Here is a 27,754-nt window from a genome sequence, read left to right as displayed (position 1 = left end):
CTTTCTCGTTTGTTGCCCATTTCCTGTTGGTCTCACTGGAGGTCACGTACAAACTACCACAGAGCAAACAGACTCAACTTGGGGAAAAGTGATTTCATCTATTGTCCACTGAAATAGAGTTGGACGGGGAGAAACAGGCACATCTCTTCCCCTCTCCCCATTCCCCACCCAGCCCCCTCCTCTCCCTCATCCCACCGTGGCTCCATAACTGCTCCCCTGCCGTTCTTGGTGACCTCCTCAGCAATTCTCCCCTAAACATAGGCACTGCAGCTGTCTGTATCACGAGGCCCCATCCCTCAGTTCCTATTAGCACAGCTTTCAGCAGCTGACGAGGGACCATGGTGCTCGTGAGGATGGCAGCAGTTCCCTCCTCTCTGACCTTTCCCTGAGCTCTTGGGTGGGCAGTGAGGACAGAAGGAGGGCAGCTGCCCAGCTGTCCCCATCAAAGCAGCCCTGGGGGTTATGCTGTGGGGGAGCTGCAGCATGCAGTGCTGTGCACTGAGTGTGCATTTCCACCCATCACTGCTCAAACCACAGCACTGCAGTCCCCAGGGACTCTTTTTGTGCTCATGCATTACACACGAAAGGACTTTGAGGTTTTGCACATGGTGTCCTGGTGCATGGAAGGAAAAGTGACTTAGCAGTGCAGTGCTTGGGGCCATTTGGAGCACATTTGGTGATGCTGAGGATGAGGGCTGGTGGCCATGGGATCCCATGGCATCTCCTCTGCATCTGTTAGACTTCTTGTTGTACAGATATTCTTCTTGATCCCTTATTTTAAAGCAGTGGATTACACTGGAGCATCTCTTGAACAAAGTTAACACTCCTGGGGATGTTGGCATGGATGGAAATGAATGGGGCTTTTCCACCAGAGCAGAGACGCTGTTGGTGTGACATGGCTTTCTGTGGTCTGCAGCGATGGCCAAGTCCACAACCCCAAAGCAGCACCTTCTCATAATTCCCCTTGGGTTTTCCCCACTCCCCAGACAGGTGCAGCTCGTCGTGAGTTTCAGCAGCAGCAGGACCTCCCCTCCCAGCCAGGCTCTTTCCCTGGAGCCAGGAAGAATGTTTTACAGCTGGGCTCCAACATCATCAAATCACAACCATTGCAGAGCTCCTGGCACCTGGAAATGGACCTAAAATGCCTGGAAACAGTAAGGAATGCCACCGAGGTGTTGAGGCGGGATGAGGGACCTGCAAAGAAGTCGTTCTCTGCTGCATTTTTGGAGACCTCAAAATGGTTCCAAGTAAATCCCGAGTTTCAAATGGTTCTAAAAAATCCAATGGTCCCACATTCCAAATCCCAATGGTTCCAAAAAATCCCAAGAGATGTGGAGAAAATGTGTAGCTCTTCACTGGGTTCTGTATGGCTGCAATGCAGTCTCCTCAAGGATCAAATGTTTGGGGCAAAAGCCAAAGCCAATGTTGTGCTTCCTATCTAAAATCCTCCAGCTCTTCTTCTTCTCTGTGTCAGGAAGCTGCGCATGAGTGGACGTTTCCTCTATTCTCTGTAGTTCCAAGTATTGAGTACAGCCATTTGCTGTACTCTGACAGCACTACCAGAGGTCTAGTGAAATGAAATTAGCCCCCACATGGAATTCAGGCAAAGAGAATATTTATTCTGTGATTAATAACCCAACTCTGAGTTGAAAGCATGATGTGTGTGTGTGTCATTTGAGCAGAAGCTGTTAGCACGCAGCAGATAAAGCCAGCTCTGTTTTCCCACACTGACCCCAAAACCTGGCGTTTCAGCCCCAAGCTCAGGTTTAGGACAACTCCCACCCCTGCCAAGCAGCCCAGAAACCATTTCAGATCTAGCCAGCACAATGAGTGTGAGCAGTGCTGGGGCGAGGAGCCAGATGCCTTCCCCTTCTGCGATGAGCAGATCTTCCTGTCATGCAGCAGGAGACATGAGCCAGAGCCGTGCCTCGTCCCTCCCTCTGAAGGCACAGGAGCATTTACAAGGTGTTGGCAGCGTGTTTCACCCTGACAGCACCGATGGCCCTGACTCCCCTGTCCAGGCTGTGAGCAGAAGGGCTCCGCAGTGAGCCGAGCTTTGAGGCTGTCAGCTCCGTGGGGAAAGGATTGGATGGAGCATTCGGAGGGCCGTGGTGGATCCACAGCTCCTTCGTGGTGCAGAAGGACTTTGCAGGAGGGCTGCGCTGCACCCCCAGGTCTTTAATTGTGCAGTAAGTGTGGGATGTAGCAACTTCAGGGCACAGCTCTACTTCCTTGGTGGTGCAGAACCTGGAGCGTTGTTGGGGGCTTTGGAAGATGCAGAGGTGTGTGGTATGACTTTGTGTTGAATTCCCCCACCTCAACAGTGGATGCTGCACCTCTTTGGTCTGCAGTGAGTTGTGTTTTGTCAGACACATCCACACCAGGCAGCAAGCTAAAAGCAGCACAGACAGGAGCAGCAGAGCCAAGCAGCCCAGGTAGAGCAACCAGCGCAGGAGACAGCAATGGCTCAGCACCCAGTGCTCCCAGTGCAGACCCTTCACAGCTGCCTGCGAGTGCAGCACGGATAGAGTCTGTGCTGGAGTGGAGCACGGGCAGAGCAGGGGAGGTGGGAGTGGAGGAGATGGGCGGGGGAAGTGTGTGATGTCCAGGGGAGCAGACAACGTAGGGGTATGAGCAGAAAGTGTGGTGTTGGGGACCACCAGTGTGGGTGAGGTCAGAGCAGAAGGTGAAGATGTGGTGATCGAGGTGCTCTCTGGCTTGGTGGGGGAAGGCAGAGCTGAAGGACTGGTGGAAAATGCTCCGGTGGTTGTGAGAGGGCTGCTGGCAGCACGGGTGGTGAGGGTGCTCTGCGGATGGCGGCTGGTGCTGGGAGCATCTGTCAGAGAGCTGGTGGGCCTGTGCGAGGTGCTGGGGGGAGCAGTGTAAAAAGGGGCAGTGCTGGGGGGCTGCGAGGGATGCACAGTGCTGGAGGGGGTGACGGGGGGACTGGTGGATGCAGGAGGGGCAGTGCTGGGAGCCATGGTGTGTGCAGGGGTGGTCAGGAAAGCAGTCGGGGTGAGATCGGGGCCGGCAGGGATGCTGAGGGGGGGACTGACGGATGTGAGAGGAGGCTGAGTAAGAGTGCGTGGGGCGGCGGTGGGCTCTTTGGAGCTGGGTGGGTACGTGGGGATCAAGGAAGTCAGGAGAGGCTTTTTGGTGGTCCATTCCACATCGGGGTAATCATACTCATCCTCTTCTGCATCCCCCACGTGGCCGCAGTCGGGCTTGAAGCGGATGATGGGCTTGTGCTGGTGCTCGTTGGGGCTGTGGCACAGCACCTTCTCCGGGGCCAGCTCCACCTTCGTCTTCCCCAGGCCGCGCTCGGGCTCGTAGACGCTCCCCTCGTTCCTCAGGATCCACGAGCGCAGGTAGACCAGGCTGCAGTCGCAGTGCCAGGAGTTGTTGGTGAGGAAGACGTAGGCGAAGAGGTGCCCCTCGGGGAAGAAGCCGGAGGGCAGGGCGCGGAGCCGGTTCCCCGACAGCCACAGCGTCTCCAGCTTCTCCAGGTCCCGCAGCAGCCCGGCGGGGAGCTCCTCCAAGGCGTTGTCCGACAGATCCAAGTCCCTCAGCGCCCGCAGCTCCGCAAAGGCGTCCTCGGGGAGCGTCCGCAGCGCGTTGCCCCGCAGGTCCAGGTCCTGCAGCCGCGGCACGGCGCGGAAGGCGGCGGGGGCCAGAGCGCGGAGCTGGTTGTGAGCCAGGGCCAGGCGGGTGAGCGCGGGCAGGCCTTGCAGGGCGGGCAGAGCCTCCAGCGCGTTGCGGGACAGCAGCAGCTCCTTCAGGCTGGGCAGCGGGGCCTCGGCGTGCACGGCCCGCAGGCCGTTGTCGGACAGGTCGAGGTCCTGCAGGGCGGGCAGCGGCTGGAAGGCGGCGGTGGAGACGGACGGCAGGCGGTTGGCGTTGAGCAGCAGGATGCCCGTGTCCTCGGGCAGGCCGGCGGGCACCGCACCGAGATCCCGCCCGGTGCAGTTCACCTCCACGATGTCCTTCACCTTGTTCATCTCCCACGGGCAGGGCGGCGGCGGGGCTGTGGGGACGGCTGCGGGCGGCAGGGCTGCGAGGATCAGCGGCAGCAGAGCGGGGAACCGCATGGCCTGCGGGGAGAGCCGAGCTGTGTGCGCCTGTGGGTGCAGCCCTGGCCCTGCTGCGCTCCTACGGCGGCCATTCTGGAGTCCCCAAGCCCAACCTCCTCCATCCCCAGCACCCCAGTGGACAGCAGGCTCAGAAAGCACCATCTCTGCCCTTGTGCCCTCCTCCAAAGCTTCAGGGAGAGACAAAACCCGGCGAACGCCCTGTGGCGTTGCTTCCCCCCACGCGGCCGTTGCCACCCTCAGTGCTGCAGAAGCAGGGGCTCAGAGGCATCTCTGCAGCCTCACGCTCCTGGTCCCGGAGAGCTGTAGCTGGGCTGGAAGGGGCTCCCTGAACACGCTTCTGCCAGAAGAGCCTCTGCCACACTTGTGTTCGTGGGCCAGGAGATGAGCCGCAGGACGAGAGCTTCCTCTGCACAGGTGTACACGTCCCAAGTACCAGAGCCCAAGCACTCAGACTCAGAGAATATGGACCCCGGCACCCAGACCCCGAGCACCCAGACCCCAAGGGCCACCGCTCCCCTGCGCTCACCATGACCCCTCAGTGTCTGCTCTCCTGCTGCTTTGCCTCCCTTCTGGCTGCAGGGGCTGGACGGGCCCTGTATCAGCACCCGCAGCTGCTGGGGGGGAAGTTGTGGTTTGTGGAGAAGCCAAAAACTCATCTGCTGTGCTTCAGCATCACCTCCCGCTTTAATCGTGCTGCCGCATCACGGCTCCTTGCAAAAGTCTCCATCCAAGTGCAGACCAGCTCCGTCATTTTTGCTTCCGCACCATAAAGGGGTGAGGGTCGCACACAGGAGCAGCCCATGCTTCACAGCCCGACGGCTGGGTCACTTCCAACCCCGGGACAAGTGTCCCTTGCACTGAGCTATGCCCCTTCCCCTGCCTCAAAGCAGCTCCTCTGCAGCTCTCCCTGGGTTCCAGCCCTCCACCTGGGACGGCAGCCTGGTTGGCGGACCGGGGAGAGCTGGATTCTGCGCATGGCCTCAGCTGGCTGGTGGTGTCAAAAGGGCTCCTTTCTTTCTGACTTCCCAGGCAAGCAGGGGATGGCTCTGCTGGACTGCAAGGCAGCTTTAGCACTGCTGGGAGAATCATCGAATCATAGAACTGCTCGGGTTGGAAAAGACCTTCAAGATCATTAAGTCCAAACACAACCATACTACCCTAACTCTTAGAACCCGTCGCTAAAGAGAAGCCACGGCACAGAGCGGGCAAGGAGATGAGAGGCAGAAGAAGGAGCTGGGCTTTGCAGCTCTTCCTGCTTTCAGTTCCTTCAGCCAAGCTATCTCTGCCTCCCAGGCCCACAGAGCAGTTCAGGGCTCAGGACATGGGGTCACACAGAAGCTCCAAGGGCAGATGTTGACTAGGATGGTTTTTGCATTGGTTCTCCATTCTGTGGATGCAGGGACTCTCCTCAACATCTTTTCTGTGCTGGCGCTTTGGAGCAGAGCACAATGGAATCTCACAGAGTGGAGCAGAGGGGGAGAACCACCTCCCTCAATTTGCTAACTGTATTTTCTTTATCAAACTCTCACCCACCCCAGCTTAGGCAGTCCAACATGCATTTGGATGCTTTCTTTTGGTGGCACCTAGAAACGCCTTTTCCATCCTTGCATCTTCCCAACAACCACAAATGAGCATTTCCCCTCACCAGGACCCCTGTAGCTCCCCTGCAGCCCCCACAGCCCCTCTAGAAGCCCCTCAGACCCAGAGCTTCCCTAGCTCACAGAGTTCCACAGCTCCAACAGCACATTGTATCCCCAGACCCTCCCCCTCTATTTCTTCCCTAGGACCCCTATAATCTCTGCTGGGACACACCAGGAGCTTACAGATCCCCCCAATCTCTGACAGGACCCCCATAATCCTTCCAGAACCCCCGGAGCCCACCTGGGGCACCGCCTGATCCCCATCTCCCCCTCATGTACAATTGTGTGCTGCTGGAGAGCAGCACATAACAGGAGAAAGCGTAGGGCAAGATGTGGGGCAAAGGGACACGGGGGAATGTTGGTGGGGATGTGGGGACACAGCCTGCAGAACTGGAACACTGCACAGGAGAAGCCAATGTGTGAGGTGATGGTGGGACTTGGGAGGACCTGGGGCCTGGATTGGGTTGAAAATAGGGGATGTGGAGCAGTGTTGAAGTGCATTTATTGATTTCTTCCTGCAAGGGGATGGGGATCTCTGTGGCCCAAAGGTTAGACCTAATGCAAAATAACCCTACATGACCCATTACCCAAGATGACCTCATATAACCTTGTGTGACCCACAACCCCAGCTGACTCAGCAACTCTGTGACCCCTGCTCCCATGTCACCCTGGCCCTATAATGCAACGTGACCCAGAACCCCATGGCACCATGAACCTGTATGACTATGTAACCCCACAACTCTGTGACCCTGCTTGACCCACATCCCAATGTCCTGACCTCATGTGGGGTAAAGTAACCTCTCCGAGGTGTGGGTCTTCCTCATAGCACCCCACATAAGCCATGAGGTCCATGACCTCCATGACCATGGGGGTCAGAGCTATGGAGCAGGGTGTATAGGGGCAGTTAGAGGGGACTTCTGGGGCAGCTATGGGGCATGTGTACCCAATCATGGCAGCTGTCACCTCACAAGCACTTGGAAATTGCTGAGTCAGAGGAAGCCATAAGAGGTTATGGGGCAGTTAAAGGACACCAACAGGATGCATGGGGCATGATCCATGGGGCAGAGACATGGCAGACCCACATCTGCAGCTGGTGGTGGAACCACTGCTGACCATGGCTGCTACAGGGGGGCTCTGGAGCGGCTATAGGGCAGATGTACATGGAGGAGGAACTGATGTACCCCCACCCAGAGCTGATGGTGAAACTGCCACTGATCCAGGGAACCCCAAAGTCCCCCCAGATCCTGTACAACCAGACCACAGTGCAACTGGGGATCTAAACCTCCCTCCCCAAGTTACACCCATACCCCATGCTATACCTTCAGCTCAGCCCTTGACTGAGGCTGTGTTCTGCAGGCCCTGAGGGGTGCTAGATGTTCTGTCCATGGGGCTACAGGGTCTCAGTGTGGAGCTGGAAGGTACAGATCCCTAACTGCACCATGATGAGGCTGTACAGGATCTGTGGGGCAATATGGGTACCAAAGACTACGGGGCATTCTATGATCAGGAGCAGTTTAAGCACAAGCTCCATGTGGGGAACATCAGTCCAAACAAGTGCAGGTGTGCCCTCTAGCACCCTTATAACCTCTTCCATAGGTGTCCTTTAACTGCTCCATAAGCCTTTATGAGACCAAAGAACAAGGGGGAAAGCAGCACACAGTGAGAAGTCAGTTTAATGACATCTTGCATGACCAACACAGGTGAAGGTAATAAGCATTGCTGAGACAGGGACTGCAGAGACATAAGACCCATCCTCAAACCTGTAATGTGTTTGGAGAAAGGAAAGCAACCATTTCCTACACTCCAGGGAGAAGAACGGCCACCCAACTCGGCTGTGTGAAGAAGCACTGTGACCACATGTGAGTTCCACCTACAGCAGGAGCACCTTGTAATTACACACAGGGAGACACGTTCTGGCTTTTATTGGGGTGGAACAGAACACAACATCCTTCAGCCCAAACTGCTCAAAGCCAGCAATGTCACCTTATTCTTCATGCTGCAAGACTTCAGGAAACAGGATAGGGGCAGGAAGGGTTAAAAGTTAATTTTCTATTAAGGCTGTTAATTCAGCAAGATCATTAAAAATGTACTCGGCTCAAAGCAGGAATAGTTGCGTTGACCTCAGTCAGATGGTTCACATGTAGTTCAGTCAGGCAAGTGCTTACATGGCTTGTTGAATCAAGCCATTCAATGAGAGCTGCTTTGCAATGGGTTCATTTTAATGGCTGAGCAAGCTCATCACATGAGCCTTGCTGGTTCTCCAGAGGGCTAACAGCTGTTTGCTCATCCACCTTTCTGCAGGTGCCACCTGGATGCCTCCCTACACTTTGTTGCAGCCAAAGAAACAGAATTTGCTAAGAAAAACCTGTATGCAACATCTATGATATAGAGTGGCTTAGCTCTCCCTTAAATAGTAACAGAAAAGAACAGTACAAAACAATGGTTTCACGTTCTCAACACACAAGAGCATCTTATTGAAAAAACTAAAATAAAATATAAACGTTATCACCACAATATAAACCCCCCAAATAATGATGAAATGGGAAGAAAGAAGAGTTAGCAAAATGTCCTGTGAACTTCAGAGTCTCTTATTAACAACGTTAAACGAAAAAAGAAAAGCTTCTCTGGTGAATCCCAATGCGATGTCTCTGTTTACAGGGCAGGGAACGGTGCTGCCCACCACCTACCTCAGGATTCAGCATAACATCAGCTGCCCCATCTGCTGTCCTAAAGGAGCACGAAGCCAGGAGGGCAGTTCGTGGGTGCAGGGATGTGGTCTCCCTGTGTGTGGCAGAGACTCTGATGGAAGAAACTGGGGTTAAAAAAGCCAAATTCCTGTTGGAACCATGTCAGAAAGTTCCATCTCGGAGGCCTGCAAAACATGAACTACTGAAGAAACAGTCACAAGGTCCCAATGAAAAGCCGTGACAAGCTGTAATGTGCCATCTCAATTACAAGGAAGAGGGGAAGTGTTTGGTTTTGTTTGTGTTTGTTTTTTTTTGGCTCATCAATATGATGAGCTTTCTCACATCCCAAACCACATTCAGGTAGTTTCCAAGTCTGTTTTGTGTGAGTGTGGAATCTACTGATCCAGACCAAGAAACCAAACCAACAGAACGGGGATGCACAGTTCTTAAGTCCTGGAGCCTTCAACACTGCCTGAAACAAGAGCTGGCCTGGGGGGGTCCAGAGAGATGCCTGCAAGATGGTGTTCGTAGCAGCCTTGCAAGCAGGGGGCTCACGTCTGCTATGTGCTGCTGGCGTTCTGCCCGTCACGCTCATCGCTGGGACCTGAAACAGACAGGAGCTGAGTCACACACTCTGCTTCTTGACTCAAACTAAAGACCCCACTGGAGACACCTACGATGTCTCAGAGTTCGCATTTCACTGACAGATGAAAACATCAGTTTCCCTCCCCTCAGTTCACATTTCTTCTGCTGATTAAGTTCCACCCACTGCAGAACTTCGTGCTCTTGACCAATCTGGCTTTGGAATCTCAGCAGCATCAGAGCCCACAAGTTTCATTTCCAGCCTCTTCAAGTCCACACGCTGCTTTCTTTTTTTCCCCTTCGTACCCAAACCTGTTTTATAATTGTTTCTCCTGCAGTGAACCAGGATGAAGTTCTGATCTTGGAAAAAAAAAATTAAGATATGTACTGAGCCATAGGAAGACAAAGTACAGATGGCCCAAAGTCAGGAGAAAGAAGCTTTTCTCAAACTGCTAAGCAATGCCTCTTTAAATTATGGCCTCTTTGCATACTATGCAAACAGCTACACTCTTCCCACTTCTTTTTCGGAACCTCCTGCTTTGCACAGAGCACTGCACTCAGCAGTCAGTACTGATGTTTGCTTTTGGTTGTTAATGGCGTGCCTCCCTTGCTTACCACTTCCCACTGATCCTGAAGGTGCAAGGACATCATCATCGCTGTCCTCCTCATTTGATTGCGTTACTTCTGGCTCTGGTGCCACATTCTTGACCTCTTGCTCTTGTTCCACTCTGCTCCGTAACGCCAAGATCCGGTGGTGCAGTGCAGCATACAGCTGCCCTGTGTCCTTAGAGCTCGCCTGGGGTTTTCAATATTCAGCAACAAGAAAAGAGATGCAAGGAATTACAACAGATTAAAACATTTAATGCACCACAGCAATGCACCACCTACTTCAGTTTTGTCACGTGGCTTTCTCACCTTTTCTTCTTTTACTCTCTAAAGCTTATGGTCACTGCACAGCTTCAAGGAGCTATTTTAGAGCTGTCAGACAAGGTATTCTGTGATCATTATCTGTTTGAAAGAACTTCCTTCTGCATATAATGAAGCTCAGTTTTCACCACATCAGTGAATTCCTCACCGTAACTGCTATCACCACCACCCCCAGTTAGCTTTAACTCAGTGAGATGGTTAGCTTATTTCATAACATTGCTCCCACACAGCCCAACCTGTGACATTTATCACCTCTGCATCTGCAAAAATGTTACTTCAACTGCAATACAGCCAATGCCTATTTGAGTAGGGATACCATGGTGTAAATGACAACTGTACTCACTGATATAAGAAAGACTTTAACCCCCTGGTCCTCTGTATCCATGGCGGTGATCCGGATGCTCTTCTCACTGGCTTTGTCAATCTGCATCTGAGCCCAGAGCTTGGTGTTTAGGATTAACCTGAGGCTCCCCTGAGTCCTCATCACTAAAGCAAACACATGAGATGGTTTAGGTGTCAAAAGACAACTGGGAGCTCAGCGCAGCCAAAATGGCTTTTTTATGGAGAGGGGCTGTGGCAGAACACTGAAGCCTCACACAGAGGATATCAAGGGAATCTCATCATGACTGCTGACATGGATGTAGGATACTGAAGATTACTGGGCTAAATACCTATAGACATGCCCTAAATCTAATACTCGAATACATCAAAGTTCAGTGGTCAGATCTGAGCTGAGGATCTCAGGCTAGTGCACATTCCTACCAGCCCAAACCACCAAGCACCAGTCAGAAAGACACACTGGCATCTGGTCCCGAAGAGCAGAAAGCTCACATCTGAAGATTGCCATGAATTTCTAGTCAAATATTCAGGTTCAGAAGTAGAGCTCAATTTTAGGGGAAAAAAGCAAGCAGAACACATTTGTTACAATAGGAAGATATTTTCTTATATTCTCTTGGACTAAATGGTCATAAGGAAGAGAAAAGGTCCAAATTGCACTTTGAGTTGGTGTGGCTAAAACAAAGTGGATGCTACTGTGTGTCATGGAAGCATCCTATGAAACAATACAGCTCTCACCCAGCAACTCATTTCCCTGGTTTCTCTTACCCAGTCGAGACTGTAACGTCCCATCATCTGTTGAAGCCATGTCATTGAGTCTCAGAAGCCCTCGACCTCTTTCCACCCAAGACTGAGAGTTTTTATCAAATACAAACAGCTTGCACTGAATCTGTAACAGAAAACACCTCCGTGGCACAGTGGTTGATTGAAGCAGTGTTATATTTCATTGTATTCAGAAATCTAGTTGGTCAAAAACAATCCAGTTTCACTCTGCGATTTTGAACTGCATGTAAACACGTCATCGTGTCTTTCATAATAATAGATCCCTCAAATTATGAGGATATAGTTAGGTTTTTATGAAGGTAGATATTCTTAATGAATGCCTGCACTCAAAATCAAAAAGCAAGAATGACATTCAGATAGGGCGCAAGTTTCCACCACTCCCTTCTTGCCCTGCTCCCATCTTGCTATTATTACATGTTATATCTTGGTCTGAGAAAACAGATGCATTCTTGTACAAAGCAACCATAACAAGCTGAACTGACATGCAGAAGTGTGCTTAAGATTTGCCAGGATTGTCCAAATGCTGAAATTCATTTGGAAAGAGGAAATGAAGAAAGAACTGAGTAAGGATCCAATAGTAAATATCCCAAACCTGCACTGTAACATCTGAAAGCACATTAGGGATGGAGAAGGTGGCTGAGAAGTTGGGAATGGGGTGGTGTGCATTCCCTGGATGCTCACAAGCTCAGAGATCCTCTGCATTAGTTTCTTACCTGTAAAACATTACTTTCTGCTTCCTCCCCAGTAATCACTTCCACCTTTGCTAACAAACACTTCCTTGCTGTTGCTTTTGTATAGGCTGCAGCAGACTCGGCCAGGGATTCTGAAATATTATTAGCTGAACAACATTTTGAAAGTTTATTTGGAGAACAATACATTATACAGTGCTTCTAAAGGTCTCCAGGTACACCAGAATTCAGAGAAGAAAAAAAAAATCACAGAAGATGGCAACAGAACTGCAAGGAGCCCCAGAATGCTGGATTCCAGCAAACTGTCCTCTGCTCCAGCACCACATTTGGTGCACCTACACAACGTGCGTCTGACTTGTGTCCAACTACCAGAACTACAATAGGGTTTTGTTAAAAATAGTTTGCCACAGTTCTGCTACACTGTGTAGGGCCAAAGTATCTGCTCTACTCATGCTTACTGCTTTCACTGCTGAATAGTCACATTGCTGCAGAAAATCCATGAAAGACAGCACAGCCTGCATAGGTTAAATATTTAAAACAAGACAGTTCATAGCATCCAGCACATCAATCCCCACCCCAAAAGGCTCTATCTTTGGTTAGATTCAACAATAAAAGCAATATTCACTTTTTTTAAACAAAGTAATAGGATACCGAGGCTTAACTACCATTCCTAAAACACTGCTTTGGTTTTTACCTTTCTCTGGTGTGGCTTCCTGAGAAGATGATTCAGACCCAGACTCCGTAGCAGCATTCTCCTTATTACTCTCTGTGCTGCCTTCATTTGATTTTGGTGGACTCTATCACAAAAAAAAAAAAAACAGAAGAGGAAAGCATACACTGATTTTTAGCTTTGCAGAACAAGACTAGTGGTGATTTACCAGCAGATGACACTACTGTTTATAAACCACATACAAGGAGAATCCCAATGACACTGCTTTCACATTAAGAGCTGCCCCAGGCCAAGGAATTGGACAGAGCCTGACCTAGCAAACAACTCAAATCATTTTCTCCTGAACTGAAACCAAATTTCAGCTCTTAATTTGAGGTTCTGTTCAAAGAAAGCAAATCCATTTCAGCTACAGTTCTACTTGAGACAGTGAGCTCACCTCCCCGCTCAGTGGTGAGGCAGTTATGAATGCAGTGTGAAGTGCTTTCCTTTTGCTACAGCACAACAATGAAACAAATGCAAAACAGCAAGGCACTACAAATTACACCTGGTGTCTGTAAACAGTTGAGCAAAGAATTGCTGCTGGATTTGGAATCCCATCCTTTGGGGAGTCATGTAACTGAATTTGTTCATTTGGAGGAGAGCAACATCATCAGGTGTTTATACTGAAGAAGCCATTGCAAAGAAGCAAGCTGTCCCATTTTTAAACTGCTTGGATTTGAGAACCATATGCACCACGGAGAAGATGGGACATCTCCCTACACTGGTGCTGATGGCAAGGAAATCGTGGACAGCACTGCAGCTGCAGACAGCAGCTCATGACAACACCCCCAGATTTCACTCAGTTACCTACACAGCACTCCAGCGAGAGGTGCAATTAAAAGTTCCCATGTTTCCTGAGTGAGAACCCATAGCAGAAGCTGCACAGAAGATGGCAATGGTTCACAAGCAGTGGATACTCACTAGGACTCGCTCACTCATGTTCTGTCCAAAAACAAACTTGTTGCTTGATGCATCTGCACTGTTTGTAGAATTCTCTATACTGGAAGGGAAAAAAAAAGTTTCTGTAAGTCAGTAAAATGTGTTTAGTGATAAAATTCCTCAGAAAACGAGCAGAGCAAACTCCAACTACATGTTCTCACGTCAATTTTCAGAGAGCCAGGGGAGGAGCTGAAACAGAGACCTGCAGAGTCGCAGCCAGAGCAGAGGCAGTAGGGATGAATAATGCCTTTCATCAGATGAGCTGCAATATTACAGCTTTCCTGAGAAGCCAAACCATCAAGTCTCAGCTGCTACATCTCCTTGGAATAAGCAACCTCCCCCATGTGACATTTTTATCAGCAGACTTCAATTGTTTGAAAAGGGCAAAGGTTTCTTTTTTCCAAAAAAATCACTAACTGCTTCTTATGTGTTGTCTGACTGCCCTCATGACTTGCCATCTGAAGTAGGTTTAATTGGAATAGGCTTTGGTTTCAAAACTTTATTGGCTTAAAAAAAAAAAAAGGCAAGCTCAGAAGCATGTTTCTGGCAACTGACTTACTATGAGTAAATCCTCCCCAATGAAGACTGAATCAAGATATGGCAGTGGATGTTATGTAGGTTGAAAGATATAGATAGATGAAGCCCATACATTAGGTGTCTCCAATTTAAAAATGTTTCTGGACAAACACTGGTTCAGCATATAGCCGCTCTGATTTTCTCTGCCCAGTGCATCCTGTGAAACCTCAAGCAGGACTAAGACTGCAAAACAAACTCTTCACACCTGCTTTGCATTGAAGCTCACATAAGAGAACAACAGAATCTTAAAAACTCAAAGTAGAGGCAAGGCAGGCACACACACCAATGTTTTCATAATTACTCCATGGCATCAAACAATCTGCATCTTAAGTGCTCCACTTCTCTGCTGCTGAGGAAACCATCACATACTGGGTCCTTCCTTGACTTTCCAAGTAATTACTTGAACTGATAATGCTGTAAAAGAAAAAATTCTGTCCTTTGTAACACTACTATTCTTTTACACTACTAAGCCAACACTGTCACAAAGCAAAACACCAACATCAAAGTGTTTTTTTTTTTATCCCAAGTGCAGACTGTCAATTCAGAGCTTATTGGTGCATACGTAAAATCTGCATCGCTTTCTCATGGCTGCCTCAGCTCATGCATATCTCCACCAAATCTCTTTTGACACAATGACTTCTTGGGTCTCTCAAAGACCTTCTGCTTAGTTGTAAGGACCCTCTGTATTACTCTTCAGAGCTCAGCATCATGAACAAACCACTTCTCTTTGAACTCTTCTCTCCCTTATCACTCACAGAGATGCAACCATTCTAAGTCACTCTTTGGCAACCCGGGTACCTGCAGAGATCGCAGAGCATCAGCAAACACCACACCCTGACAAAACAACACTTCTCCTTTTGATATATCTGCCATCTATGTGTATACAGACAGAGCAACTGACAGCAGTATGACCTATAACATTTCAGGCATAGCAAGAAGGCTCTCTTAAGTTATTACTTAAGTAACGCAGGCACACATCACAGTGTCATGTCTGTCATGCCTGAGCACTTTAGCAATGGCTCGAAGTTTGTTGCACACTCTTAGGAAACTCCATGCCACTGATCAGTACTTTTTAAAGTACTTCAAGGGAATAAACAAAGCTCTACATTTGCCATTATACTGTAAGGTCTTGGGAAAAGGTGGCTCAATAAACCAAAACTGTTCTGAAAGAATCTTCCAATGGTAGATTTAATTGTAGAAATGAGTAGGAAGAAAACAAGTGCCTCTCACAAGTAGAGGCACCCAAAGTGCACAGATGAGATCATGTTATGAACACATCTATTTTAGAGAAGGAGTTGATCGTGATTACACAGAACAGCAACAGAAATTATAGACAAAAATAATTCAGAAAAAAAATCTGAGGTTTACTACCCCCTTTATTCAGAAGCCTGGTTTCCATTGGCCTGGTTATAAGCCCCGCATGCAGTGTAGTCTCACCTGGAACTGATGTACTGTAGGAAATAGTTTGTTGCAGAAGGGGTGTCTGATGTTGGAAGGCCAGCATTCTGCACATCAGCAGTTTCATCGCTGTCATCTCCCAGCTACAAAAATAATATCTGTTAGGACAGCTTTAACTACAAATCCCAGAATTTTCACCTCTTCACTTCCCCTCAGGAAAGACCTCTTCCACAGAGACTTCCTACCATAAAGTAAGACTGTGTCCCAGTAGTATTTTCCTTCTATTATGCTAGGAAACCTGCATAAACTTGTATTACACAGAGGTACAAACAATCCAACCCAAGTACTCTGTGCTCAGGTTTGAACTCATACTGCCCCAATTTTCTTTCCTTACCTTTTCTGTGAAATCTTGGTTGTACTGGAGTGCCTTAGCAGCACACTGCAACTTCATTATGACCCAAAAGGTATGAGAAAATACTATATTGCACTGATCTTCAGATTTATGCACTAGATGTTTTTATTTAAAGCAGTAATATGTTTATTAAGTAACTGGAAGACCAGTTTTACCGAACAGCCAAGCTGCACACACAGCTGCTGGCTTCACACACATGCAGTGTTGAAACCACCATCCATTAACTAACTGAAATTTCACAGTGTGTCTACAAATGACTGGCTCCACTGTGTTTTATCCTCACTTAAATACATCAACTCAATCAAGTTGAGCTGTACTTACCTTAACTCTATCTCTTAAGTTTTGTCCAAAGACAAAGGCTTGCTGTGCATTTAGTTCTGCCTTGTCACCGCTGTCATCATCTGAAGTACTGTTGGACTCTTTCTTCTGACATTCTCCAGCCTAAGGAAAGAAATTGAAAGCCTTAGCCTGATTAATGATTAAGACCATTCTCTTTAAGCAAAACAAAGAACGTTGTAATATGGCAAGTCACAGTCATTTGCCATAACAAGCCAGTCACATCTTCAGAGCTACAATGCAAGCTTTACATTTGAAAAAAAAAAAAACAGAAACAAAAACTGGTTTTATTCAGAGAATCTTTTTCAAGGAATCATACAATTAAGACATTCACAGTTAAGGAATCTCTAAACACCATTTGGTCCAAAACTGCGCTCAAAGGAGTATCAACTTCAAAGTCATCCTCTGGTGATTGTCTAGGATGTTGTACAGTCAAGTTTAAATACAAATCTAAGGATGGCAGAAGCCAGTTTCCATGTCTGAATGACCTGCTCTACTACGCAATTGGAACCTCCGTTCCTGTTACATCTCAATTTTTATTTTTTTATTTTTTAATGGGCACTTCCAAGTCTCATTCTGTTTTGCTAAAACCTCACACTACATAGCTGAGAAAATTTCCCTCTTAGTCTTCTTTTACCCAGGCAAAACACAGCCACCTTTTTCACCATCGGATACATCTCAGCCACTAAACACTTGGGTGGTTTGTAAGCATCTTGCTCATAGCAGCATCCCCTAATACACATGGTACTCCTGATACAGCCCACTGAGCAGCAAGGAGAAAGGAACAATCACTTTCCTTCACCTAATAACTACAGTCTGAGTGAAGCAGCCCAGCACATTCTTTGTCAGAAAGAATGCACCACTCATTCATATTTCACTTGTCATTGTTTCATAGGATGTTATGGTTCTTGAACCTTTTGTAGCATTGAGAGCCTTTTATTTGCACCACAGAACTGCATGGGAATCACCTCCTCCCTCTCCTCCCACTTTCCAACCCTAAGCTCTAAAGCTTTTGGTTTACATTAGAAGACCCAACAATATTCATGCATAAAGTTCAACAAATGCTCCAGCTGGCACTGTCATAAAAATAGGAAGTTTGAGCATGTCTTGGTGAAAGCAAGTATAGCTATATGGAAACGATTAAAAGGGATTAAAGCTGATCCTCTGGAGAAAATGCCCGGGGAAGAGTCTTGCTGGGGAACCTGTTTTCATGGATGGGAGATCTTCCCTCTTCTCTTCCCCTTCTCCAAAATAAATGCCACTAACCTTAAAGTTTGTTATCAACATGATTCACTAATAAGCTCTGCACATATTAACTTGTCTCAGCATCACTGTGCAACAACCAGACCTCTAAGCCTTTGTCTGTACAGCTGCTTTGTATCCAGTCTTTTGTCTTTACGATACATGAGTCCAACCCACCTAGATGAAGGACTTTGTATTTTTTCCACTTTTGATTGATTTTCCCTGGTCTAGTTTTCCTGCCTGCTGAGATTTCTCTGAACAGCCCTATATTCCAACACACTGACCATTTTTCCCCACCCTACAATTGACTGGCATCCAAAAACTTGATAAGATTCACTCCACCTTGCCAAGTTTTTTGCACAAACATGAGATAGTGCCAACCTCTGTATAAACCCTAAAGGAACCCCTCTGGCATCAGCTATTCAATAGATTTTGAACCAGACTCATACCCTTGAAGCTCAGTGGTTCAGCCACCCTCCATCCACTTTTAATTCCACCCAATAAGTACATGTCCTGGTCTGGTTTTAAAGATAATGCTGGCAAAGATCTATAAGAGACCTCACTAAAGCCAGGAAAACAAAACAGAAAAGCAAACAAATATTACTCTCTGCAGAGCCTGGACGACTATTAAAACCATTCTGGTTTGTCTACAGTATTTGAATTCATCAAGTTTTTGCTACAGTTCTTGATTTAGCAAATAAGAAAAGCCAGTGTACTACTGGGTCAGTGCAAAACCTACTATTACTCCTGAAGTACATAATACAGATAAGTAGGGAATCACTGATGGACCTGCACTCACATTAACAGATTTTATTCAGAGAATACTGAAGTTCTGACAAATTGAGTGTCCTTTAAATCCTTCTCCAACTCACCTTGTCTTCTGTGTCAGAGCTTTTCAGTGTTGCATTACTTAGTGATTCTGATGTTGCTGCAGAATCTGGTGGGATATTTACACCATTGGTCCCACTGCTCAGAACTGCAATAAGAAACAAGAAGTTGACATTCATTTTCTAGACATTTAGAGAATCCTACAGGAGGTAACAGTTCTCTTAGCAAATGACATTGTTTTCTTTTTTTTTTTTTAATACAGGAAACACAGCAATGACAACTATACAATTCCCACAGTATTTTTCGAACGACAGGTTTGTGATGCAGAGGCACAAGGACAGCAATTCAGCAACTCTTTGCAGCAACAAAATTCCAAATACATCAAACAGGTCAGCAGAACGTTACAGTCTGTAGAAATACTGCACAGGCTTCAATGCATACAACTGCAAGCAAGCTCCTTCAAATTTAGTACTTGAGGGCTCCTCTTTGGGCTAATCTAGCGACATACGCAATGAACTCCTACTGTAAATCTGTACTCCAGTATTTGAGTCCGCTGTAGAATCCAGCCCATGCCAACAGACAAGCTAGAAATGTTTGGTTCAACATCATATTCAGCAGCAGCTGAGGTTACTCCTGTTTCAGGTTAGGTAAATTTCCAAATAACAGAAAGCAGAAGAGCCACAGAAGCATAAGAGTTTAAGAGACGTGGATTTCAAACAACTCTGATTTAACTTTCAGTTTCCAATCATGCCTAGTTCTGTTAGCTATATTGCTTTCCATAATACATCAAACAATCAACATGAGCAAGCTAACAATGCAAAGTGCAACTCAGAGCCACTGCTTCAGAAAGTTTCTCAGTCTGGTAGCATCTGCTAGTGATGCAGGTGTTTCACATCACTTTGCAGCTAGTGCAGATCTACGATGGAAGCAGTAGCTTATTATGTGATGGTTGATGCTGTCACTTGAGACTGCAAATCCATACTCCAGGTTGTTTAATTTCAATTAAAAGCAATGGACTACAAAGTCCAGGGCCTGGTAATGCCAGATTGTCATCCACACAAAAACTGAAGGCTTGCTCATGTTATCTTTTATGTAACACAGACACACTTAACATGTAAGATGCTTCTTTTCAGAACGGAGAAACAGAAAAACAAAGGCAGCTGCTGAACAAAATCAGAGTGCTGCACAAAAAATAGTATTTCTGCTCTTCCTCTGTTGCACATTTCTAGCTTGTCTGTTGGCATGGGCAGGATTCTACAGCGGACTCAAAGCAAAAGCATTATTTACCCATCTGTGAGAAAGCTTTTGGCTGTGGTGCCTGTAGGACTGCAGGACGGAGCACACTTCGCTGCTGTTCCTTCGGTTTCTGGCTTGGGAGACCTGCAAGTGGAAAAGGTTTTTTCAAGAGCTATGAAGAGTTGTAGAGAAGATGACATTGTTTTCAACTTCGAGTGCTTCCAACAAAACATGTAATGGAACTTCAGGAAGATTTCACCTCCTTCTTTCCCATGCCTCATCCCATCCTGAAAAAAGAGTCAGTCTTACCCGGAGAAGGTAACCCCTTTCCTTCTGGCCACTGGACATATTCTCTAGCTCACCCAGGAAAGTATACAAGGAGAGTTTATGATATTAACTCAGAAACAGAAGTTGAAAATGTAATAGAAAGAAACCAATCTTATCTATTCACCAAGTATTAATCAGCTCCATTTTCCAAGTCTCCCATCTTCCCTCTAATTAAGCCATTTCCAGGTTAACTTCTTCATTCTTCATATGATAAGCACATATGGACAGCACAATAAATATGCATGTTATTTCTTTTAACAACCTTTTCAGGCTGAGTTAACTTGGCCTCTCCAGTTTGCTGTAGGAAGACAAAGGGCTCTACAACTCTTTAATTCAGCTCTGATTAAAAACAAAAGGCACCTGACATAAAACAGCCTAAAAGAAATTCTAACATCAACTCCAGAAGGCTATGGCAAATCCAAAAGATTCAGATTTCTTTGATGATAAAAAAAAAAGACAAAAACCAAGAAAATAAAAATGAAGCCTTAATCCATTAGGATGCTGTGACAAAAAGCTACCCATAAAACTCACTTTAATATTTGTAACTAGTTTGTTCTGGGCCTCCCATCCCAAAGTTTGTGACAATGGATACTATCTTATGACCAAGCATTCATATCAGCTTTTTACAAGAACACAAATTTGATTTGATCTATATATTTTAACTTACTACATTTCCTGAGAACATGTACATTCCAAATACATTACAAATATTTACTTCCATTACCAACATCAGTTTTCTTTCTTTGAATTCCCATAAGCTGTAGCATTTATGTCCTTCCTATACTAGCAGGATCTATGTTAGCAAAGGTGAAGCTCAGAGTAAAACAGCACAGCAGAACAGCTGTCATAAGAAAGCCACAACTGTACTATATTCAAAAAGCAGAGAGAGGAAAGGAGGGGGCAGACACACTAACAGCTAGGAATCATCTCAGCACACTCCTGAAGCAAACCTTTTGTTCCAGTTTGAATCTAAAGGAACCAAGCTCACGCAGCCAAGGACTACTGTGGGCCAAAGCACAGTGAGCAGAGGCATTTCAGAAGTGCACGACTGATCCAAGTCAAAGCTCTGATGTGCCTATGCATACATTCTGCCAATTACGTGCGTCTGAAAATTCCAGAGTACATTAAAAATGCTGGAATTACTACTGTTTCATTTTACTTCTGAAGGAAACATTGAACTTACCTGCACTAGGAGCTTGACCATGAATAAGGATTGGTGGTTTTAGCCGGAATCCACTGCTCTTCTCCTCTAGAAGCAAAACACAGAATTATAGAGACAGCTGTAAAATACAGTAGGTATAACCTACTTTAAGACAGCCACAAAGTGCTCCTGCTGTTCCCATTGTAACAAGCCACAAGCTTTATAAATACCCAAAGCAAAGTCATAACGAGATTTCCAAACAAGATCCCTTCCTCCAGGTGAAGCTGATATTCCCAGTGATCATCACAGCAGGCATACATTAAGAAAAGAGATGTTCAATTGTTCAAAATTAGTTTTCAGGTGAAACACAGAACAGCATTTTCACAAGAGAAATAAAATCTGTATTAGGAGGAATTCTAAGTGAGAATCATACTACAAAAAGAATGACAATCATCAAAAGCATGACAAAGGAACAGGCACAAACTGTTAAATATCACTAGCTAAGTAAAAATTGTTTCATTAATTCCATATAATTGCATTAGCTGCCACCTTATGCTTTCCTAATGTGAAGGTGAAAAATTCCTATGGTTGTACTTACAAAGCTAAGGATTTAGACAAAATAACCATGGAAATACCTGCTTTTCAAAAAAAAATCTTAAGCCCCCAACTACTACAAAATCAATTTCCCCAAAAACCTGAAAGATATGATCATTAAATTAAATGCTATCTTGGAGGGGGGGGAGCAGCTGCACTCAGAATAAGACTACCATCTCTGTATCCTAATGCAACTTCATTATCCTCACACCCATTAAGTACCAGATGAAAACAGTGGCACCAATACAACAAGCTGATGGAACAAGTGTGATCAACAAAATAAGCAGCAGTATGAACACCAGGTTCAGAAGTTGTGATTCAACATAATCACAGCCATTGGCTGTGGATGATTTGAATTTGCCATCAAAGAAAAAGAACCTTGGGTCAAAAAATGACACATCCCTGAAGTTTTTATCTTGAGGTTAACAGATGGGAATAGAATCACGTTGCACTCCATCACTCCCAAAGCATTTATGAGTTTTGATATTTGTTATTAACTCTGACAAGCATGAGAAAAAGCAATGAAGAAAGAAAAGGTTGAAGACCAGAAGCACCACTTCCATGCTCCTAGCTACGGCCTGGGTTCAGAAGTGTCAGAGTATTTCGAACTGTGATACTCAGCATTCTGCTGAGGAAAAATGAGGGAAAAGCACGGAAACTCACCCGGCTCTGAGTCAGAATTGCCTGCAGAAGGTTCACAGAAGCTTGATGGCATAAAGACATTGTTCTTTGTTACTGTTGTCAAGTAAAAAGAAAAATAAAGAGAAGCTGGGTATGTCATTCTTGATTATAAGCTCCTTTTCCAAATACTGAGATTGCAAACCGAACAGTTTTTCTGATCATTTGCTTTACTTAGTTATGTTTTTAATTTGTTTTGTTTCTTTCTACACTAGAATAGTATTACAGCCACAAAAATAGGCAGTTCCTCACAGCTTAGTTTCTCCTGAAAAAGTAATTGCAAACTTCACTGCCAGGAGGGAAGACAGTGTTCCTAGTTTGAATTCTATCCTGAATTACAAATTAAAAGAGACAGAACGTGAAATACAACTACACACGATACTTCAGAAGGACTGTCAGCTATATTTGCAATATCTGATAAATAGTGGAAACTACCACCTAGGCTCTTCAAAAGGCTTAAGACTGACAGTATAGTGATCACAAACAGTAGATACCTAACACTAACTAACAGATTGACAACCCTCTTCATTAACCCAATCTACTTGAGCCCTTAGTTCACAGGCAGCTCAGAAGATCCCCCAAGAATAACTGCACATCTAGTAGGAAATGCACTCATACCAGCTGTAAATAACTGGTCAGATGCATCCGAAGTCACAGATTTCAAAAGGTTCATTTCTGAGATAATCTGAGATGTGAAAGAAGTAACAGCCAACTGCTGAAGTGGATCTCAAAGACCTGCTACCACTGCACAACCTACAGGGCCTGGAAACAGAATCAAAGCTGGTAATCCATGAGTGGAGAGATGGAGAGATGATTTCCAAGTCATGAGTACTGTGTCTCCCCATGTCTCATACAGGCCCTCTCCAGAAGCAAATGGGAAAACCACCTGATTAACTGGGACGTGAAGGATGAGGTACTCAGGCTTCACTGACTCACTCTTCACCAGTTATGTATTCAAGCCACATTGCCCAGGCCACAGAAGGCAAAGGCATGGACTGGAAGAACAAAGAACTGTTAGACAAAATCAAATTTGAGACCATCCAAGTAAGCTGAGGATACACAGGTCTGTGGGACCTGATGAGATGCACCCAAGGGTCCGTAGGTAACTGACAGATGAAGTAGGTGAGCCCATCTCTATTCTTTTTGAGAAGTTGCGGCAGTCCAGGGAAGTCCCCAATGATTGGGAAAGGGGAAACATAACCCTTGCTTTTAGAAAGGTAAAAAAGGAAGTCTTGGAAAACTACTTGCCTGCGTCCACAAGATCACAGAATCATAGAATGGCCTGGGTTGAAAAAGACCTCAAAAGACCATCTATTTCCAACCCCCTGCTACGTGCAGGGTCACCAACCAGCAGACCAGGCTGCCCAGAGCCACATCCAGCCTGGCCTTGAATGCCTCCAGGGATGGGGCATCCACAGCCTCCTTCTTGAGTATCACAACCCTCTGTGTGGAAAAAGTTCCTCTAAATATTAAATATTTAACCTAAACCTCCCCATCTTCATTTAAAACCATTCCCCCTTGTTCTATCACTATCCACCCTCATAAACAGTCATACCCACTCATGTTTATATGCTCCCTTCAATGAGGTCTCTCTAGAGCCTTCCCTTCTCCAAGCTAAACAATCCCAGTTCCCTCTACTTTTCTTCAAAGGAGAGCTGCTCCAGCCCTCTGATCATCTTAATGGCCCTCCTCTGGACCTGCTCCAAGAGTTCCAAGTGGTGAAGCAGATTCTCCTTCCATGTTAAGGCACACAAAATAACATGACTGATGACAACCAACTTGGCCACCACAATCGGTGGCAATTTGCCCTCAGAGACGCTAACAATTGGGCCACAGTACTGATGGATAAGGCAAGAGCAAGAGACATCATCTACCTGGACTTGTGCAAAGCATGTTACACAACATCTTGGTCTCTGAAGCAGAAAGATATGGCCTAGATAGATGGGCCACTTGGCAGATAAGGAACTGGCTGGATGGTTGGTCCAGAGAGACCTCACAGTGGCCTTCCAGGACCTAAAGAGGCCTGCAGGAAAGCTGGGTGGAACTCTTTGTCAGCTTTGTCATCTTTGTCATGACAGAACAAGAGGCAATGGTTTTAAGGTTTAGATTAGGTATTAGGAAGAAATTATTTACTCAGAGCTTGGTGAGGTGCTGGGCCAGGCTACCCAGAGAAGGTGAGGATGCCCCACCCTTGGAGATGCTCACGGTCAGGTTAGATGAGGCTTTGGGCAACCTAATCTAGTGGAAGTCGTCCCTGTCATGGCAGCGAAGTGGGAACTTTACAGGTCCCTTCCACTCAGATCTTGTACGATTATGTGATCCTCCAAATCAAGGCAGAAGAAACTTGGATATACTGAATGCAGTATGCCTTAGAAAAGAGAAGAGTATGCAAGCAAGCTCTTAGAGAGCCTCTACACACCAGATGTAAAATTGCCATCTACAGAAAATAACGGTTTCCTGAAAAAGAGTAATGGCATTTCACCAGGATGCACAACAGCAGTTTCAAAGGCTGGATAGGTTGTTTATATCAACTCCTCCCCAGCTATTTGGGGGCATGCCTTTACAAGGCAGCATACACAGATTTCCATGCACATGTTTACAGTGGCATATTTTTAAAGTTGGGACACTTCCCACCATTTCTTAAACTCCTTGAATCACAGGCACTAGTAGCACAACAGCAAGGTTCAGAGCACTTGAATAAAATCTTTCTGCACTGCTGTTCTGTTTTGTCTGGACTGACAAGAAAAATCAACAGTCTATGAAAGAAATTTATCTGTCACAGCTGTAGAACAATATATTGCCCAGACACAGCCTGGACTTGCATGTTAAGTTTCAAGTTAGAGTCAGCCATCACTTTACTTACAGCTGTCCAGCCTTCTGACTTGCCTGGGCCTTGCTGAGTGAAGAGAGACTGCCTTTAGTGGTACGTGTAGGAGGCATCACTTTTGGAGCACTATATTATTTCCATGGACATGACAGACTTTGCAGATACTGAGATACATTCTGCTAGAGCACATGCTTTAATAACTTCCAAATACTTATTATTGGCTACATCTTCCAATTAGGATCTTTTTAGAGTTTATGCCTTTTACTTGAGCTGGTCAATCAGTGCTCCTAGGTGACTCAGCACAAAAATACAACAATTGCAATGTAGAGTGGCATCTCTTCAAAAGAGAGGCATGAGAGGCAAGTTGTCACCTCACAAGACAAGAAAGACTCTTCAGTTGACAACAGAGGACAAGCTGATTTTTATTTACTTACAAATAAGGGGATGGAAATGATAATTCTAAAACTGAGATCCCAAGGGCTAATCAGCTAGACAAACACTCATCTGAGCAGCAAGTCTCATCAGGATACCCCACCTGGTTAAACAAAGCATCTATACAAGCAACGAGCAACACCTAAACTTACTGCAGAGGCAAGTTGCTGCATTCCTGCTTCTGCGATACACAAAATAACCACTACAGAGCAAACACGTGCTTTTGAGACACATACTGAAGATTTGCTGCGAGTCTGAGGACCACAGCCTCTCACTGATGAGTTGCAACTAAGAAGCCGTAAGTCATCTCAAGTGTTTTCATAACAGGATGCAGCAGGATGCCTACCCACCTTCACAAGCATTTTTCCATGAAGGAGACCAAGCTGAAGACCATTGCTAGGTGGCTACTGGGGTCAAAATGAAAATTAAAATCAAGCCTTACCTCCTAAGCAGCACGAGACAGTTCAGAGAAGATAAGGAATTACACAGCTATGAAGCAACTCCTATGCAATGGTCAGGCATGAGACTGAGCTTCACACAATAAAGCAAAATATTGGGGCAATAAAATCACCCTCAAAAAAAAACAAACAAACAATGAATCTCATATTACACCAACAGCATCTCAGCATCATAGTAGCAGCTACTTTTAACCTACAACTAAAAATGCATAAAAGAATAACTATGTAAAAGGCATTAAAGAGTTTTCACTATCAAAGTACGAAAGCAGCCTACTTTTTCATAGTGAGCAGTACACTTACAAATGCTTCTGAGTATTTATCACTACAGAAGTAGAGACTTGGGAGGGATGAGAAGAATCACAACAAGCTCCAAGCAGCAAACAAGGGAGATGAACTTTTAAGTTGTATTCTGAGCAACACAATGAAATGAGGTTGCCTTCATAGCCAGAGGAGGAGGAGGCAGAACACACACGCAGCAGATTCTGGAAGCCAGACAGAAGGAAATAGCACCTTTGAAGCTTTCTACAGTTAGAACATGACCTGAGCTGTGTTATACAAATCAAGTCATGAAAGAATAGAAAACCACATACATTAGAAGAGAACAAGAGAATCAAATAGGGAAGAAAGGAACAGTCTGAGAGCACCTGGCAAGCAGATGCTGAGAAGAAATGCAGAACTCTTGGAATATCCAGAATTCAACCACACAAAGAAACTGTCTTCCTCCACTTCTTAAAAAATGTTGTCATTACATAAAATGAGATTTAGAGATTAGAGTCTCAACAGATAAGGAAAAGGCATTATAGAGTAAAAGAAGTGGTAATGATGATATGGAAGCTAGGATTATAAAGCCCAATAAGTAACAAAGATCCTCAAGAGCTATACACAATCTGTTCTTCTCACAGAAGATCCACAGACAATGAGAACTATTTGTTGTTTCTGTGCAGTGTTCTTTTATTAAGAATGATGAGAAAATGTAGCAGACACACTAGGTCATTGCAAAGTACTCAATTAAAGGCAGTGCACCTTGAAAACAGCTCAACTGCACACCAGAAAAACCTACACCTCAAGAAGAAATTGTTCCTGTGATAGCACTGATGATACAACATGAGAATTCTCTAGTGCAGAACCTAACAGCAACTATATTTAAAACTCTATAGCCACGTATATCTTCACAATTAAAAGACAGAAGCAATTACTTCCATACCTTTTAATCATACTGAACATGCTGTAGGTTGGAGGGATTATTTTTAATATTCTCTCTTCCACTGTTTTCCCAATCTACTTTCTCAGCCCAGATGGACAATGAAGGACTCAAGTCCCCAGGTCTGCCTTAAGCACCACAGTACCTCAGTTTGAATAATCCTCAGTTGGACATTTTTTGTGAAGAGAGAAGGCATAAATCTGAGAATAAATCTGTTTTTTGTGGGTGAACACAAGTGCCACACGAGACCACTCTGTTGTATACAAACTAGAAGAATTTATCTGTGCCCTTCACAGTGATCTGCATCTCTTGCACGCGCTGGGTGAGAACACTGCTGAAATGCACTGAATTCTCTCCACTTGAGGAGGAATAGAAGAAAAGGAACTGATGAAGGGAATTCAAGCACAAGCTGAGATTAAATTTTGCCTGGCAGCACAGAAACTAAGGAAAATAGAGCATTTATGTCAATTCTAAGAGATGATTTTATCATGACAAGGCAAAAAGATTCTTCCATTGAACAACATAACATTAGAAGCTCAAACAGGTGCATTGTATAAACACATACAAGTTTGTGCATCAAAACCCTTAGGGCTTGATTGAATTTGCTATCACAGACTATAGGGAAGTCAGCATGTGGCTGCTGTGGTCATTCAAGGTAAAGCAAAGCAGGCAGCAATAAGACTGC

At 45.6% G+C, this 27,754-nt stretch overlaps 2 protein-coding genes across 9 annotated transcripts in view; both read right to left on the bottom strand.

The window, feature by feature from the left end:
* Positions 1-1,598: 1,598 nt before the first annotated feature.
* Positions 1,599-5,720, bottom strand: LOC104914652 (uncharacterized). Its single transcript, XM_085211570.1, has 2 exons — positions 4,618-5,720; positions 1,599-4,091 (listed from the first exon to the last, which is right to left on the bottom strand). The coding sequence occupies exons 1-2, from the start codon at positions 4,618-4,620 to the stop codon at positions 1,959-1,961; spliced, it is 2,136 nt and encodes a 711-aa protein (XP_085067696.1). The 5' UTR covers positions 4,621-5,720; the 3' UTR covers positions 1,599-1,958.
* A 1,916-nt stretch (positions 5,721-7,636) lies between these two features.
* RANBP3 (RAN binding protein 3) overlaps positions 7,637-27,754 on the bottom strand; it is a 41,140-nt gene continuing 21,022 nt past the window's right edge. For 2 of the 8 annotated variants that reach the window (XM_085211571.1, XM_085211574.1), the window contains 13 exons: positions 22,137-22,208; positions 20,922-20,987; positions 19,463-19,555; positions 18,220-18,323; positions 16,091-16,210; positions 15,397-15,500; positions 13,366-13,444; positions 12,430-12,532; positions 11,760-11,884; positions 11,032-11,152; positions 10,271-10,413; positions 9,616-9,796; positions 7,637-9,022 (listed from right to left, as the gene is read on the bottom strand). In XM_085211571.1, the coding sequence (XP_085067697.1) occupies positions 8,979-9,022; positions 9,616-9,796; positions 10,271-10,413; positions 11,032-11,152; positions 11,760-11,884; positions 12,430-12,532; positions 13,366-13,444; positions 15,397-15,500; positions 16,091-16,210; positions 18,220-18,323; positions 19,463-19,555; positions 20,922-20,987; positions 22,137-22,208 (1,355 nt within the window). In that variant the 3' untranslated portion in view covers positions 7,637-8,978. The remainder of the gene's footprint in view (positions 9,023-9,615; positions 9,797-10,270; positions 10,414-11,031; positions 11,153-11,759; positions 11,885-12,429; positions 12,533-13,365; positions 13,445-15,396; positions 15,501-16,090; positions 16,211-18,219; positions 18,324-19,462; positions 19,556-20,921; positions 20,988-22,136; positions 22,209-27,754) is intronic. The other 6 variants (XM_085211573.1, XM_085211577.1, XM_085211572.1 and 3 more) reach the window with 5 other exon arrangements.

The sequence above is a fragment of the Meleagris gallopavo genome, chromosome 30 (assembly GCF_905368555.1).
Source record: "Meleagris gallopavo chromosome 30, MGAL_WU_HG_1.1, whole genome shotgun sequence".
Lineage (NCBI taxonomy): Eukaryota > Metazoa > Chordata > Aves > Galliformes > Phasianidae > Meleagris > Meleagris gallopavo.
This window is presented reverse-complemented; position numbering and strand designations above follow the sequence as displayed.